The sequence below is a fragment of the Myotis myotis genome, unplaced genomic scaffold, assembly GCF_014108235.1.
Source record: "Myotis myotis isolate mMyoMyo1 unplaced genomic scaffold, mMyoMyo1.p scaffold_m19_p_19, whole genome shotgun sequence".
In the NCBI taxonomy this organism is placed as follows: Eukaryota; Metazoa; Chordata; class Mammalia; order Chiroptera; family Vespertilionidae; genus Myotis; species Myotis myotis.
In genome coordinates this window covers 31,027,841-31,044,360 of record NW_023416323.1, presented here as the reverse complement: position 1 = coordinate 31,044,360, position 16,520 = coordinate 31,027,841, and the positions used below count along the sequence as shown (strand labels likewise).

Sequence of the window (16,520 nt, the reverse complement as noted above, 5' to 3'; positions counted from 1 at the left end):
GGAAGGGAGGAGAAAGACAGATGAGAGGAACATCGATGTGAGAGAGACACACCGATTGGTTGCCACCTGCACTTGTGATCGATCGAGCCTGCAACTGAGATACATGCCCTTGACCAGAATCAAACCCAGGACCCTTCATTGAGCCCTATTCACTGAGAAAACTGGCTAGGGCTCAATGCTGCTTTTTAAAATGTTTTTATGTATTTTCAGAGAGAGGAAAGAAGAGGGAGAGAGAGAAACATCAATGATGAGCGAGAATCATCAACTGGCTGCCTCCTGCACACCCGCAATGGGGGATGGAGCCCACAACCTGGGCATGTGCTCTGACCAGGAATCAAACCATAATCTCCTAGTTCATGGGTCAATGCGCAACCACTGAGCCACACCAGCTGGGCATCAATGCTGTTTGATGCCCATCAGTCTGCCCATTACACAGGCACACCTGCCCCAAGTAAGGCCTGTGTGACATGTTTGCATTACCCACTCCAGGCCCATCATGGCGCCTGCTTCCGAGGTGTGACAGGAGGGAACCTCCATGGTGGGAGCAGCTGGCTTCCCTGACTGCTCACTCTGCCCCAGGCCCCATGGTTACACTTCACCAATATCTCATAGAGCTCTCATTAACTTTCCCGTTGTACAGCTGAGGATAGATGACTTGCCCAAGGTCACAAAGCCAGTAAGTGGCTGAGCTGAGCTCATCAGTGATTTCTGCTCTGTGTATACACTGTCTCTGCCCATCCACTCCATGCACTGTCGTCAGCTTCTAGCCCCTCTCTCCGCTATTCTCATTAAAGTTGCCAATGACCTCTGAATGGCAAAACCAAATGGAAGGCTGCCTGGCCTTCTTTTTCAGGTCCTCTCTGGTGGCTACCCGCCTCTCAGGGGCTGCCTCTGGCCTTCCAGCAGGACTGTCATTTCCCCATCCTTGCTTAATTGAAGCCCTTCCTGGGGGAGGGTCTCATCTTGGGCCTCTACTCTTCGGACTCTATACTCTCTCTCGGGGTCAACGGCCACACTTCTACCTTGATTCCCCAAGCTGTCTCCCAAGCCTCCACAGCTCCACTCAAACACAGATCCATCAATCCCATTTTCTCCTTCTCCAACCTGTTCCTTCTACATTCCACCAAATTTCACTCTGCCACCTACACAACTGCCTAAGCCAGAGATGAGGCTATCAGCCTTGACTCATTCTTCCTCAGCCTCCTTATCTAACCCTCCAGTCCTATCAATTCCTCTTCCTAAACTTTCCCCACAGTGCTCCCTGCCAATGCCTGAGAACAGACTGCCATCATCTCCGGCCTAGATTACTGTAAGACTCTGCAAAATGTTCTCCCCACCTCCAATGCGGCCCTTCCCTCCAATTCACTTGTCTTTTCTTTTTTTTTTAAGTTATTTAATGTTTTCCAGATTTGATTTAAACTTACAAATTAAGTATGGTGTACATAAATATTAACTTAGATAACCACATATTATAAGGAAAACAGATATATGGACCACTGCAGAAAAATTATACATTTTTTAGAAAAGAAAAAAAACAAAACATGTAACATAAAATATGAACATGAAGCCATATCACATAAAAATAAAATTACTCTATCAGAAGTGATTTAAAATTAAATCTTTGGGGAAGTATTTTGACTAATTCAATGAATTCAATGACCAACAACTTCCCGTATTACACAGAAACAAACCACAAAATCATCTTAAGTTTATATGCATTATCAGTTCTTAATGAAACCTCAAACATTTTACTAGCAAGTTTGATTTTCTTTTGAAATAGGCTTCTGTACATAAGCATTTATGTATCACTTTTCTTTTTTCAGTGGACAAGTTTCCAGATGTTTATTGCCAGGACTTTCTGCTCAGAGTGAAAAGAATGTCATGTTCCTCTCCTGCATCTGCCACCTTGATCAGGAAACTCTCTCCAATCTGCTTTTAAAACTACAAATACATTCTCAAGTCCAAGTCCCACGGTTTTGCCCTCCCATCAGCTGCGCTCAGGGAAAAGCACTTCCTACAGCTTTTGCAACCCTCCCAGAGCTGATCTCTGTCTAACTTTCCAGTCACACCATAATTAGTACTGAGTGACTTGCCACTCCTGGAAGACACCAACCACATTTGCATCTGCAGTTTCATGTGACTGGTGACTGGGCAAGCCCAGCTTGGAGTCTCGCTTTCTTCTTCCCATATGAGACTGTCTCTTGTGAAATAATGTTGAAATGCAGAAGGAGGTGGTACAAACAAATGACTTGGGACAGAGAGGGATAAAGTGTTCTGAAAGACAGCCAGCATACCACACGTGGGAGCTCTTAACAAAGCTCCCCAACTGCCTAACTCACGGGCTCTCCCCTTCCTGAATGTTAATCATGTTTCTTTAGAACAGGAAGGAGATGTCCCAACTGGCCCAAGTGTCAGGCAGTGCCTCCACTCCAAATTTGGAAGGTGGCATCTGGAACCATCACCTGAGTTGTGGCTGCATAATCCAGCAAGCTATATGCTTTTCTGTATTTCCACATTTCTGAGTAATAAAAGAGCTAATCCATAGAAAAATCCTAGAAATAATGACCAACCCAGTAGCAGTGAGAACCCTGTGGACTCAGATTATGGTCTCTACATATGAGTTTTCAATAAAAAGAGCCAGGTCCCCTAAGAGAAATGATGACTCTAGGTCTGGTTCAGGAAATGTACAAAATAAGATTAGAACCTATGGTCATCCAGAAATAGGGAAACCCTCAAAGTGTACGACAAGCATGTCAAACTCGCAGCTGGCAGGCCACAAGTTTGACATGCTTGGTCTACAAGGTTGTGTCCAAAAGACTTGGCAGGCTGCTGAATAAGTTCCCACTGGCCAAGGGACAATTTGAACACCACAACAAATATATTAACATCCATACTGTGTTATGATACTAAAACAAAAAGGAGAACAAATAAACCTCATAAGTCATCTTTGGAGAATGTTAGAAAACCAACTCATTATTTTGAAAGCTGGTAAATATGAGAAACAATCAAGCATTTATCCTGCCTCTCCTAACTAGACTGACTTTCAGAGTAACCACGTAGTTGATTACTGGAAGTTTCCAGGTATAAAAGTATTCGAAATGACAATTGCAGAAGGAAACACAAAATATCACCATTTTGCAAGCCCTACTGAAATAATTATTCTAGGCGATAAATATCAATGATTCCTTACGTCACAAAAAGAGAAACAACTAGGTACTGTGTGCCTCCCAATGAAAGTACAAATATTACTTCTTAAATATTTTTTTTTTTAAATCAAATATATTGCCCTGCCCGGTTTGGCTCAGTGACCAGAGCGACAGCGTGCACAATGACGGGTCCCTGGTTTGATTCCAGTCAAAGGCACTTGCCCGGGCTGCAGCCAATCAATGAATCACTCTCATCATTGATGTTTCTATCTCTCCCTTTCCCTTCCTCTCTGAAATCAATAAAAATTTTAAAAAAATATTTTTTAAAAAAGAAGCGCTTTCCCTGATTCATGTTAAAAAATGCTACATTAAAATTTTTTTTTTTTTTTTTTTGCCGAGGCCGGTTTGGCTCAGTGGATGGAGCGTTGGCCTGCGGACTGAGGGGTCCCGGGTTCGATTCCGGTCAGGGGCATGTGCCTGGGTTGCGGGCACATCCCCAGTGGGGGATGTGCGGGAGGCGGCTGATCGGTGTTTCTCTCTCATCGATGTTTCTGGCTCTCTGTCTCTCTCCCTTCCTCTCTGTGGAAAATCAATAAAATATATTTTAAAAAAAAAATTTTTTTTTTAATTAAATATAATCAAGCCTCTGTATCTAACCACAAATTTACAGGAAAAACAAGGGACGGGGAACCTATTAAACTAGACAGCAGGGATGTAATCAGCAAAATTGAGATGGAGGGAAAATCTACAAATTAAATAGCCAGGCTTCTTCAATAAATAAAAGAAAAACTGAGAGAGACAGAGAACCTATATATTAAAAGACTTGACTTTGAGACAGCATGGAGGGACCTGGAGAGTATTATGCTAAGCAAAACAAGCCAGTCAGAGAAAGACAAGTATCACACGATCTCACTCATATGTGGAATCTAATTAACACCTCAGGATACTGCTACAGACCTCATTAGGCACCACAGGCTTCCTTGGTGTCCCCTTCCCATCTCCCTCCCCCTTCCCCTGGGGATAGGGAGGCAAAAACATCCACAACAAAGACCTGGAGGCCAGGCCTCTGCTGTCACCTTCAGAAGCAGAGGAGGCCTTTCTGTAGAGGACAAATTGGAGTTTATGATCACTTCTTCCTGCTTCTGGTTATCCTCAGCCTCTGGAAGTCCTGAGCACCTCCATCACAGACGGTCCCCAAAATCCCAAACTCTATTTCAAGAAACATCTAGGAAAGCAGCACAAACAGGAGCTGTAATTGGGTAGAGGGAACAACATTCTAGGCTAGCAAGGCCACAGAGAAGTTCTATGATGGGGTGCTACTGGGGTTGGGCCTGAAAAGGTGGGAGTCACAGGGCTTCATGGGGACAAGAAGGAAGCAGAGCCCAGGCGACGTGGCTCCGTGGTTAAGCACTGGCCCATGAACCAGAAGGTCACAGTCCGATTCTCGGTCAGGGCACATGCCTGGGTTATGAACTCAATCCCCAGTACGCGGCGTGCAGGAGGCAGCTGATCAATGTTTCTCTCATTGATATTCTCTCTCTATCCCTCTCCATTCCTCTCTCTAAAAATCATTGACAATATATTTTTGTTTTAAAAAGAAGGAAGCAGAGGGATGGAAGAACTCCCATTTACCCAGCACTTACTCTGTGCTTGGTGCTGGGCTAAGTACTGCACACATAATAGTTTGTTGACACTTCACAACCTTCTGAGATACTGTTAATATATTAGATGAAGAACCCGAGGTCCAGAGGGGTTAAATAATTTGTCCAAGGTAATCCAGTAATCAGCAGAGATGGGGTTCAAACTCAGATTTGTCTAACTCCGAAGTCCACCACACTATGTGCACCAAGAGCTGGGGGCATGGCTTGTGTGAAGGTAAGTAATATGTGTGAAAGAGCAAGAGAATCCCTGAAAGTCATGCTAAAAGTCTGTACTGTGGTCCACAAGGGGCTATGTCCCAAGCACTATTATAGGAAGAATGGCCTAATATGTTTGTGGAGGATGGCGTAGGATCTTGCTGGGAAGATGGGAACCCTGTGGCCTCAGAAGCTGGGGGACGGGTAGGGTTAAGGAGGAGTCAGCAGCAAGAATGAGGAAAGCCTTGAGAGAAACAAGTTTCCCAAATGTCAATTAGTAATCAATGGAGTTCACCTTCAGATCTAAGCAAAGATCTTCCTCCAGTGCCAGTCAGTCCACAAAACTCACATTAAGTATCAGCTGTGTGTCAGACCCTGCCCCAGAGAGAGTCCCTCTGTATCTCCTTTTCCAACAGTGAGGAGAATTAGGTTGCTGGTAGGCTCCTACAACCCAGCACCCGAAATGCTCTCCTCTCCTTCCTCACTTCCACTCCATAAGGGAGGTGAACAACCTTTTTTTGTACACTTCTGCTAAAACCACAAAGTCCACAATTGTATTTTAACTTCAGGAAGCTGTAAAAATTAAAGGTTTTTTTTTTTTTGCATTATTGCAAGATAAACAAAAACTGGGGTTTTTCATTGAGCTCACTTTTAACCTCAATACATTTTTTATTTGAAATTTTTCTCAAAGGGTGAATCATCTGGTCATCTTCCCCTTCTAGCTACCATGAGACTAGCTCAACAGTAAACTTGGGGGTCTGGGATGGGGATTACATCCCAGCCACTGTGTCCTTCACTACCACCTGGGAGGAGGGAGAGGAGGCAAAGACTGGAATCAGGGGCACCTCTCATTCAGTAAATTTGATGCAACTGTGCCTCGGGGGTCATTCCACGTTGAAGCTGCGTGGGCTGAAAGGAAAAGGGAACTTAGCCTCTCTCACAATTTTGGTGCTAGGAAAACCCTATCTCAACAAGCATCCTTTTCGCTGAGGTTTTTTGATTTATTGGCCAAATCCATGGGTATGGATTTCCCTGACTTGCAGGGCCACACCTTGCTCTCTCAAACACTGCCTTCAGAAGACTCCTCAGCCAGTGGTTCCGCGATGGGGGAAAACTCTAAGTAGGCTCAGCAATTCCCCAGGAAGGTTCACCCCTCGGACAAGGAGAAGACACAACGATCCCAAAAGCCCTGGTGTACGTGTTACGAGGGAAGTGGGGGGCTTTTCCGTTGCCACGGGACAGCTCACTCTGGCTAAGTCAGGGTAAAGAGACTTGTACGGGCACATCTCCCACCGACCAACCACTCACTCCCTAGAGACCCTCGCTTCCAAACTACATGGGGGCCATAACCGGGGAAGAGACGGCCCCAGCACAGGCGAACCACTGAGGTTTTAAAAGCTTTGTTTGCGTTTAGGCCTGAGCCGAACCGCAGCTGGAGGTAGATCCCCTTCCAGCGACCCAGCCATCAGCCCCCGATTCCGAACGAAGCCTCTCAGGCGCTTCTAGAATCCCCGCCATCGGCTTCCCCGCACAGAACTCGGAACCCACAGGCCCTCGCTAGCCTCCTCGCCGGCCTTTCAAGGCCGGGCACCCCAGCCCGCGGCTCACCCTCGAGCGTCTCGCACTGCACCAGGTTGAGGTAGTCCGCCTGGCTGAGCACTCCGGCCTTCAGGCCGCGCACTAGTCCCTCCAAGTAGCCATTGTCCACATTGAAGTATAGCTCCGGGAAGTACGACATGGCTGCGGAGGGACCGGAGAAGCCCGACCCGCAGGCACGCAGAGCAACTCCAAGATCAGCTGACTCGGCGCCCGCAGCGTACTGTCAGGCGCATCAGGTGACACGCAAAGAGGGTCACGTGACCACCGCGGGGCGGGGTTCTGAATGGTGCCCTTCTTCCGGGTGGCTTCTAGTGGACGCATTGCGCAGGTGCGGGCTGGGACGGCCCCCTGGCGCCTGCGCGCAGAGGGAAAGAGCGCCTCTGGCTCTTGGCTGGAGCTGCTTGGAGTGTCTAAGACCCGCCGCGCGGTGGTGCCCGTGCCATGGAAATTGAATCGGGTCCCCGAGCTTTTCCCCGGTCTGATGTATCTGGCGCTATGAGGGCGTGCGGAGTGAAGATGAGAGCTATTTATGCTTGGAAATATTCCAGACTGTGGAGTCCGCCTTCCCCCGAGGGGAACAGGTATGGCAAGGGCGGCCTTCGCTGGGGGTCACACATCGAGTTAGCTGCGAGCAGGCCTTGGAACCTAATGCTTGTTCGCCAGAAGTCACAGCCCCTCTCCCGCGCGATGCCCCCTGCCTCTCTTCCCCTAAGATTCTCGAGGGCTGAAGAGCGGCTCTCCTTTGCTTCCCCAACGGCGCCTGGTGCCCTAAGAGTGTGCGTATAAGTAACTCAGATGATGGGGTAACACAGGCCCTGGGGTAGGTATGAGGTTTTAGATTTGGCGGCCTGCCATGACCTATCCGCTCCAAAGACCACGTTTGAAATAATGTCACAGCCTTGGGGTTGGTCCCAAACTTTATTCACGCCCCTCTACCCCCACCCCGTCACAGCCCCGACCCTGACGTTGACCGGTTAGGTGCGGCTGCAGGGGTTCACGGCAGTACCCAGCTTGCGGCAGTAGCAGAAGGCGTTGAAGAACCGGCAGTAGCACGTGGCACATGGGTCACAGCACGGTACTTGGTGTCCCAGACAGGACTCGTGCAGCCGCACGCAGCGACGCAGGGAGCGTGGCTCCCGTTCTTCCGGATCTAGCGCCTGCAGGGATGCGAGGGCATGAGCCTCCGAAGGCAAGTCCAGGGACCTCACCTGCCCCATGCAAGTGGGATGGCAGTGGAGCATAGGGGTCTGCAAGGTTGCTCCAGGTAAAGGGGGGCGGGGAGTGTCAGGTAATGGAGAGTGGGAACCATGCCCGATGTGCCCTCCCAAGGCCTGTAGCCTCACCCCTTGCCCTGAACAGTCAGTTACCTCTGCCAAGTCCTTGGCCTCCTGCAGCAGAACCTCTTCTGCCTGTTCTACAGCTGTCCGCTTCAGCTCACGTCTCAGGTCCAGGTCTGTGACAGATGATGTGAGAGCAAAATCTCCCTACCCCCACCCCCCAACCCCTGCCATGCACAAAACGCCCACTTCCCAGGCCTGGGATTGGGAAGAGAGAAGAAGAGCTCCTACCAGAGTGAATAGTTTGTGGCCAGAGGGTATCCAGGCCCCACCCAGACCCACCCCTGCCCACACTGACCTGACAGCTCTGAGAACAGCGCCTCGTCAGGCCTTCTGATGCCCTCCAGGGGTGCCAAGCTCATCTGGGCCCCCTCCATGGCAGGCAGTGCCAGCAGCAGGGCACAGCTCAGTATTGCAGTCAGCATGGCCTGGCTCGGCAGGAAGACCCAACACTTAGTCCCTCCTCATCCCTGGGTGCACCCTCTAAGTGCCCTACCCCCAAGAGAGGCCCCCAGAGAACAGGAATCTCTGCCCAGCCTGAGACTTACTTCTGCTTGCTGGATCCTTGCCCCGAGCATTCCTGGCCACCTTGTGCCCTCCGCTTATATAGCAGAGTCTGATGAAGGGCCCACACGTGACTATTCCCTGAAGCCAGGATATGAGGGGCCTTCCCCAGAAGAGGGGACGTACAGTTTAAGCCTCTCTCCCTGAAACCCGAGTTTCTGGGTGCTCTATAAGAGGGTGACCACCTCCAATTGTGTGTGAGGTCTCCAGGAGACAATTAAAGTTTAGGAACAAGATAGGGTGCCCAGGGCCCCCGAATTTTGACAGGACAGGGACCCGTTGGGGGCAGGCTGGAGCCATTAGCAGTAACAAGGCAGGCAGCCCTGAGAGCTTAATTTAATTTGTGGGCCCGGAGATGCTCAATCAGACAGTATAGAGCATGTTGTTTGCTTTGCTTCCAGGAACTTGGGTCAAGGGCATTGAAGGGGGTGATGGGCCAGTGGCCAGAGTGAGGCAGAGGTGGGTGCAGACCTAGAGTCCTGGGGTTTTTTGGGGCGGGGGGAGGAAATGGAAGAGAGAAACCCACCTAGCCAACACCAGCCCCTCCTGCTTCCATCCCTGGCTCTTCCTCTCTCCTTCTTCTCCCTCCAGGCCTTTTCAAGACCCCCACCCCTTCTCCTGTCCCCAAACCCCTTTCTGCCTGGGGTTCCTGGAAGCCAAGGAAGCAGAACGGTCTGTTCCCTGGGTGGGCGAGCAGCTTCCAAGTAAAAAGCTTTCAAGCCGCCGGCCTCATTAGCGCTAATGGTTGCTCCCTTCCTCCCTACATGGTTAGGGCTCTGCCCACGTCTGGGCTCAGCAGCACGAGGCTGTGGTGAGGACTGCCATTTTGTGGAGATGGTGGGACACACAAGACCCCTGCCGCCCCTCACCTCTCTGGAGGGCGGTTTATCACACACTTGCCAGTCAGGGAAAGGGATGCAATCTGAATCAGCTTCAAGGCCTCAGTGTACAAAATGGGCTGGCCCAAGGCAGCGGGAGGAGGAGGAAGGGGCTGTTTGTGGCCCAGGTTCACACAGGCTGTTCTGACCAGGCAAAGGCCTGAGGAAGTGCCCTCAGCAGCGGGTGGAAATCATAGGTTGCCATCTGGGGTCCCTTGGCCTGGTGCCAACACCAACAATTGGTGTTGGGATCTGGGCTACATGGGGAAGAGATGTCCACAGAGGGTGGCCCTGTGGCAGTTTCTTCCACTGAGGTCTGGCCTAGGATCAGGTTGGCATTGGACTCACTTGTGTTTGGCTCAGGGTAACAGTCCTAAGAGCTCAGAGGGTCCCACTGCTGCTGGGGGTCCGGGAGGAGGCTGGGGACTCCGGGAAAGCCTCTCTGAGGAGGTGGTCCCCGAATAATCCAGCAAAGGGCCGGTCCCTGTTTCTCCGCTGGCTATTTTGGTGACTCTGTCACAAAGCCAACCTGGTGTCAAGGCCTCCTTGGACATTGAGCTTTCTCTGCAAGAGGCTGTTGGGCCTGGTGGCCCACCCAAGGGCTTTCTCTTCTTAGAATGGTGCAGAATGAAGGTATCTGGCGCCCGTGTGTGACGACATTCTGGTGGGGGCCACTAGGTGTTAGAAAGGGCAATACATCAAATATACATATACCTGAGGCATGTGACTGTCATCAGCTGGGTGTGTGCACACAGGTCTCTCAGCCCCATGAACAGTGATAGCCAAGGACTGAGGCACTCACACAGGCAGCCGGGTCCCTGATCAGGCCCAGTGGAAATTACAGTCAAGAAAACCATCAAAACATAGTGGGATGATCAGAGAAATATAAACATTGGATATTTGATGACACTAAGGAAGAATTGTGAAATTTTTTTAGTGGTGATCATGGTGTTATGGTTATGCTTTTTTTTTTTATAGGACTCATCTTTCAGAGAAACATAATGAAGTATTCACTGATAAAATGATAGGAAGTCTGGGATTTGCTTCAAAATAATCCAAAGTAGGGGGGTAGTGGAGGTGATATAGAAGAAACAGAATTGTTCATGGGTTGGTAATTGTTGAAACCGGGTGATGGGTACATGGGCTATATTATCCTATTATGCTGCTTTTGTTTATGTTAGAAATTTGCCATGATGAAAATTTAAAAGAAAAGAAAAATTTAGCCCTAGCTGGTTTGGCTCAGTGGATAGAGCATCGGCCTACGAACTGAAGGGTCCCAGGTTCGATTCCGGTCAAGGGCACATGCCCAGGTTGTGGGCTCGATCCCCAGTGGAGGACTTGCAGGAGGCAGCCGATCTATGATTCTCTCTCATCATGGATGTTTCTAGCTCTCTCTTCCTTCCTCTCTGAAGTCAATAAAAAAATATTTTTAAAAAAATAAAAGAAAAAATTTTAAATGCAATGGGATAAGTGCTTTCATAAAAGAAGGATGGGCAGGATGGCACCCACTCTCGCTCAGCGAGGGGGACGGAAGTTAGTTAGAGAAAGCTTCCTAGTTGAGGAGACCTTTACTCAGTCATGAAGCCTGAGTAGGAGTTGGGGAAATCCCAGGCAAGGGACATTGTAAGTTTCCTGGGCCCATAACTGGCACGTGGTTTATCAAGCTGCCTAATTATACAGCTTAACACTGGCACAGGCTCTGTCCCAGTCCTGGTTCCCTCCGAAGGGCCCCAGCCTGGTAAACAGTCAGTACTTTTTTCCCACCTGGGATCAGCTACCCCTAGAGTTGGTTCAGTCAGCCCATGAGCCAGTCAGCAAACATCTTAGCCACCTTCCACTGTCCAACTGCTGTGAGTGTGCACAGGCCCAGAACATAGCAGCACTCATGCCACCCACAAAGCCAAGTGGAGTCCACAGAAGGAAACCAACATGTTTATGCCCTTTCCCAGCCCACCCTCCTCCGCCCTCCAGCATGTGTCACCTTCCTCCCACCACCAGTGAATTGGCCCAAAACACAGCCTATGAATTTCTTGTTATAGCTTTCTCACTCTATCTGTATCTATATATGTAAGTGAATTTTCTATTGGATTATCAAATTTTATTAGTTCTTGCAAATAACCAATCTTTGGCTTGATGTATCAAATGTTGTTTCAATTAAGTTTCTATCATTTTCTATTTTCTTTGGTTTTGTCAATCCTTTTTTAAAAAAAAAAATATTTTATTGATTTTTTACAGAGGGGAAGGGAGAGGGATAGAGAGAAACATCGATGAGAGAAAAACATCGATCAGCTGCCTCCTGCACACCCCCGACTGGGGATGTGCCCGCAACCAAGGTACATGCCCTTGACCGGAATCGAACCTGGGCCCCTTCAGTCCGCAGGCCGATGCTCTATCCACTGAGCCAAACCGGTTAGGGCTGGTTTTGTCAATCCTTACATTCACTTTTCCTCCTATGTTCATAGGAGTCTCTAAAAGACCCCTCCTCGGGAGCCCATTTCCCTCGCTATAATATATAAGTAAGTGGTCTTACTGGTCAGAAATTGACCCGATGTTCCCAGGACAATTCTTGTTGGCAAAGGACTTTCAGAAATGGGTGGGATGTTCTGGGTGGGAGATCTTGGATACCTGGGGGATGCAGAACCTATTTGTGAGGCTGGGAACGCCGAACATAGGGATCCTGGCTTCAGGGAGGAAAATGGGGAGAGTGTGGATGCTCTGTGCCTCCTGCAAAATAGAGCGTGTTTCCTGATTGGTCCAGCAGGGGGCAGCAGAGCCCTAAACTCCCACTGGCTCTCCCCAGTCCAGCTTCATTCTGAAACCCAGGTCCCCAACCCAGTGCACTGCCCCTGCCCCTGCCCCTATGGTTCCCTCATCATCCAGGGAGGGGAGCAGGATGGATGGGGGTTATTTGAGACTGGTGTCTTTTTTTCTCTCTTTGGTTTCTCTTTTTTCTCTCTCTTTTTTTCTCCTTTTTTGTTTCTTTTTTAATTTTTTTTATTATTTATTTATTTATTTATTTCTTCAGACTGGTGTCTTGAACCCTCAGCTGAAGGGGGTCCCACTGTGATCAGGAGCTCCATGTTTGTCGCACGAATGCCAGCACTTGCCATTCTCCCATTCATTTGAGAACTATTTATGGAGGGCGTGCTGAATGACCAGCACTGTACCAAGGCATCTAAACTGAGACCAGGTCAAGGCCATGGTGACCTGAAGCTTCTGATTCTGGGGTCAGCTAGGCTTTGTGGTCTTGCTTGTTGCCAATGAAAGTGTAGGCTGGAGTCAAGCCAGGGAGAGTAGGGTGGGGTGCAGGGCCAGCTGATAGCGGAACACCTCTTCTTCAGACTGTAAGGAGGCTCAGGACCAGAGACTCCCTAGCCTTGCTCTAACTCGCTCTCCCTCTCCCCCTTCAGGGCTGGAAATGGTTTTCTTTTTTTTTTATATTTTATTGATTTTTTACAGAGAGGAAGGGAGAGAGATATTTAGAAACATCGATGAGAGAGAAACATCGATCAACTGCCTCCTGCACATCTCCCACTGGGGATGTACCTGCAACCCAGGTACGTGCCCTTGACCGGAATCGAACCTGGGACCCTTCAGTCCGCAGGCCGACGCTCTATCCACTGAGCCAAACCGGTTTCGGCTGGAAATGGGCCCTTTATTGGGGGCCCAGAACAGCTGAGCTGTGGCTAGCGTGCTCAGATGACACTTTACAAAAGGCTCAGGATGACAAAGACAAGTAGTCCCAGCCCTTCTGACTGATAAGCTATGGCTTGCAGTCTGGATCCATGGGCCCTTCGAAGGAGGCAAAGGCCATGGGACTAACTCCTAGTCCCAGCCCCTTCTGAAGACATCTACAACCCACAATGTCCAAATCCCCAGAAACCTGGAGAGGGTGGCCAGCCTTTCCTCCTGCCTGCCAGGTCCCGCTTTCCTGTGTGAAATCTTGTTTCTGGGGGTGTTGCAGCATCCTGCCCTCTGCCTCAGGGTGAGTCCTCACCCTCAACATGTCCAAAACACGACATCAGCCCCTGCACTCACAGGGACCCCACACAAAGTGGTGAGGCGCTTGTTCCACCCAGGCAATGAGAGGACCCCTGAGTATTACAGGATTTCTGAAGAAGTTCGATTTGAGTCCCCAGCAGCGATCCACAGAGGCATGGCGCTGTAGGGCTGGGAGGGGTGCCCATGATGTCCCCTGCATTGTTCCTAATCCATCCCCATATAAGGGAGCAACCCGACTCCCTGAGGATGTTCAGTGGCTTAACTAAAGCCCCAGGAACAAAGGTATTTGCACAAGAGGAGTTGTTGCACTACCTGGAAATGATTCTCAACCTGGAAATCGCTTTCTGCCGGAGACTCAGGAGCTCCCCAACCTGCTCACCCCCACTATTCAGGGTCTATGAAGGTAAGAACAGAGGCCGCAGGAACTCTGGACGTAGGCAAGGAGATGCTGCCTAGGGTGCCAGGCGCAGGGGTGAGTCGGTGCCTGGCTTTCAACAGGTTCATGGTGAGCTCAGGATCAGCTGGAGAGAGCAGAGAGGACTGCGGTGGCTCTCTGGACTTTCTCCTTTCTGCTTTTAAACCCTTTCCCATCCGCTGTTCCTCTCACTGAAAAGCAGGCTGGGAGGTAGAGATATGGGAGCGGGAGCTGGGAAGGGGGTCGAGTCCCATGAGGAAACAGTCATCTGGAGGCATTAGATGGAAAGGATACCTTCCGGCTTAAAACAACCCCTTTGGGGCATAGCTATTACCTAGGCACCAAGCCCCAGCCCTGTATGGAGGAAGAGCTCCTAGGGTGCCCCCTCCCCTGCTGGCAGTAGGACCTGCATAAACTGTTTACCAAGCCCTGGATAGGGGGCCTCCTCCCAACTCTGCCCAAAGCCAGACTTTGTATCAGGACCTGGTGTAGAGGCAAGTCTTCTCCCTGCTTCCTCCCTTTACTTGCTGGACTTGCTGCCCGAAGGTGTCTCCACACACCTCTTGGTTATGGAAACGGTTGACCCACCCACAGAGCTCCCAGGGTGGTGCACAGATAAAAGCCCGAAGCCGCTCCACCCACCCTCAGCTCATCCCCCAGGAGGCTGAGTTGACTGCCAGAGCTGTGCTGAGTGTCCTTATGCTCTTAGACACGTTTCTAAATAATCCATGAATCAAAGGAGAATTCACAAGGGAAAACAGCAAGTTTCAAACCAAATGAAAATGAAATACAGCGTACCAAAACTTACGGGATGCAGCTAAAGCAATGCAAATATTTAAGTGAATATATTATAAAAGAATGATTGAAAATAAATTATGTAAGCTTCTTGAAATGAGGGAAAGACATTTTCAATAAATGGTATTGGAGCAAGTGACTATTTTACCTGAACCTTGCAGCCTTCAGAAAAATTAATTTGAGATGGATTATAAACATAATTGTGAAGGTAAAAAATCCTAGAAAAAATAATATTTTCATAACATTTTCTTAAATAAGACAGAAAGTACTAACTATCAAAGGTTGATAAATTAGCCGAAACCGGTTTGGCTCAGTGGATGGAGCGTCGGCCTGCGGACTGAAGGGTCCCAGGTTTGATTCCGGTCGGGGGCATGTGCCTGGGTTGCGGGCACGTCCCCAGTGGGAGGTGTGCAGGAGGCAGCTGATCGATGTTTCTCTCTCATCGATGTTTCTAGCTCTCTGTCCCTCTCCCTTCCTCTCTGTAAAAAATCAATAAAATATATTTAAAAAAAAAAAAGTTGATAAATTAGACCATTTAAGAACTTCTGGCCCTGACCAGTTTGGCTCAGTGGCTAGAGCGTCGGCCTGTGGACTGAAGAGCTCCCGGTCAAGGGCATGTACCTTGGTTGCGGGCACATCCCCAGTAGGGGGTGTGCAGGAGGCAGCTGATCGATGTTTGTAACTCTCTATCCCTCTCCCTTCCTCTCTGTAAAAAATCAATAAAATATATTAAAAAGAACTTCTGGTCATTGATTAAAGATAACTAAGAAAGTGAAAAGACCCCTGGCTGGTTTGGCTCAGTGGATAGAGCATCAGCCTGCAGACTGAAGGGTCCCAGGTTTGATTCCAGTCAAGGGCACATGCCCAGATTGCGGGCTTGATCCCGAGTAGGTGATGTGCAGGAGGCAGCTGATCAATGATTCTCTCTCATCATTGATGTTTCTCTCTCCCTCTCCCTTCATCTCTGAAATCAATAAAAATATATATTTTTTAAAAAGGAAAGTGAAAAGATAAGTCACAAACTGGGAAAAGAACATTGCAACATATACTAAAAAATAAAATAAAGACCCATGGGAACATATAAGGAATTCCATCAGCATTAGAGGAAAGGGACTTGAAAAGAGGGTTTTCAAATGGCGAATAAGCATGTGGAAAGGTGTTCAGTATCACTAGAGAAATTTAATCCATAGAGAAATGTGAATTAAAACCACAATGAGATACTACTATACACTGACTAGATTGGCTAAAATTTAAAAGATTGGCAATACTGAGTACAGGTGAGGATAAGAAGTAACTAGAACTGGTAAGAGGTAAATTGGAAAACTAGCATTTACTATAACTGCTACACCTGACCTTCCCCCAGCAAGTTCACTCTTTAGTACAAACCCAAGAAAAACTGGAGCCGTGCCTACTAAAAGGCATGTAGAGACTGTTCCCAGCAACTTTATTCATAAAAAGCTAAAAACAATTCAAATAACCATCAAATGGACAAATAATGGTACATTTATGCAACTGGAAACAAAACAATTTAAAAGATTAATGAAATGGTATACACAATAATATGGAGATGTCAGCCACAGAATAGTAAATATGCCATGATGCCATGTACATGATGTTCCAAACCCAAGAAAACTATACTAAGTGATAATAGAGCTCCAAATAGTAATTACCTGTGGGGGCATGATTGACTGGGGGAGGGGAATGAGGAGGACGAATGCAGTGCCCGGAATGTTTTATAAACTAGTCGCCCTTTACCCAGGGCTTCACTTTCCAAGGTTTCATTACCCACTGTCAAAGAAATATTAAATGTAAAATTCCAGAAATAAACAATTCCTCAGTTTAAAATTGCATACTGTTCTGAGTAGCATGACGAACTCTCCCACTTGGTCCTGCCCAGGACGTGAATCATCCCTTTGTCCTGGGTAGCC

The 16,520-nt window shown here is 48.5% G+C and overlaps 2 protein-coding genes across 2 annotated transcripts in view; both read right to left on the bottom strand.

The window, feature by feature from the left end:
- ATP6V0D1 (ATPase H+ transporting V0 subunit d1) overlaps positions 1-6,824 on the bottom strand; it is a 39,442-nt gene extending 32,618 nt beyond the window's left edge. Inside the window, exon 1 of the mRNA XM_036347015.1 lies at positions 6,611-6,824. Coding sequence (XP_036202908.1) covers positions 6,611-6,740 — 130 coding nt within the window. The 5' untranslated portion in view covers positions 6,741-6,824. The remainder of the gene's footprint in view (positions 1-6,610) is intronic.
- Positions 6,825-7,549: 725 nt separating this feature from the next.
- Positions 7,550-8,524, bottom strand: LOC118674568 (agouti related neuropeptide). The gene is made up of 4 exons (XM_036346523.1): positions 8,487-8,524; positions 8,237-8,366; positions 7,969-8,054; positions 7,550-7,758 (listed from the first exon to the last, which is right to left on the bottom strand). The coding sequence occupies exons 1-4, from the start codon at positions 8,514-8,516 to the stop codon at positions 7,576-7,578; spliced, it is 429 nt and encodes a 142-aa protein (XP_036202416.1). The 5' UTR covers positions 8,517-8,524; the 3' UTR covers positions 7,550-7,575.
- Positions 8,525-16,520: the final 7,996 nt, after the last annotated feature.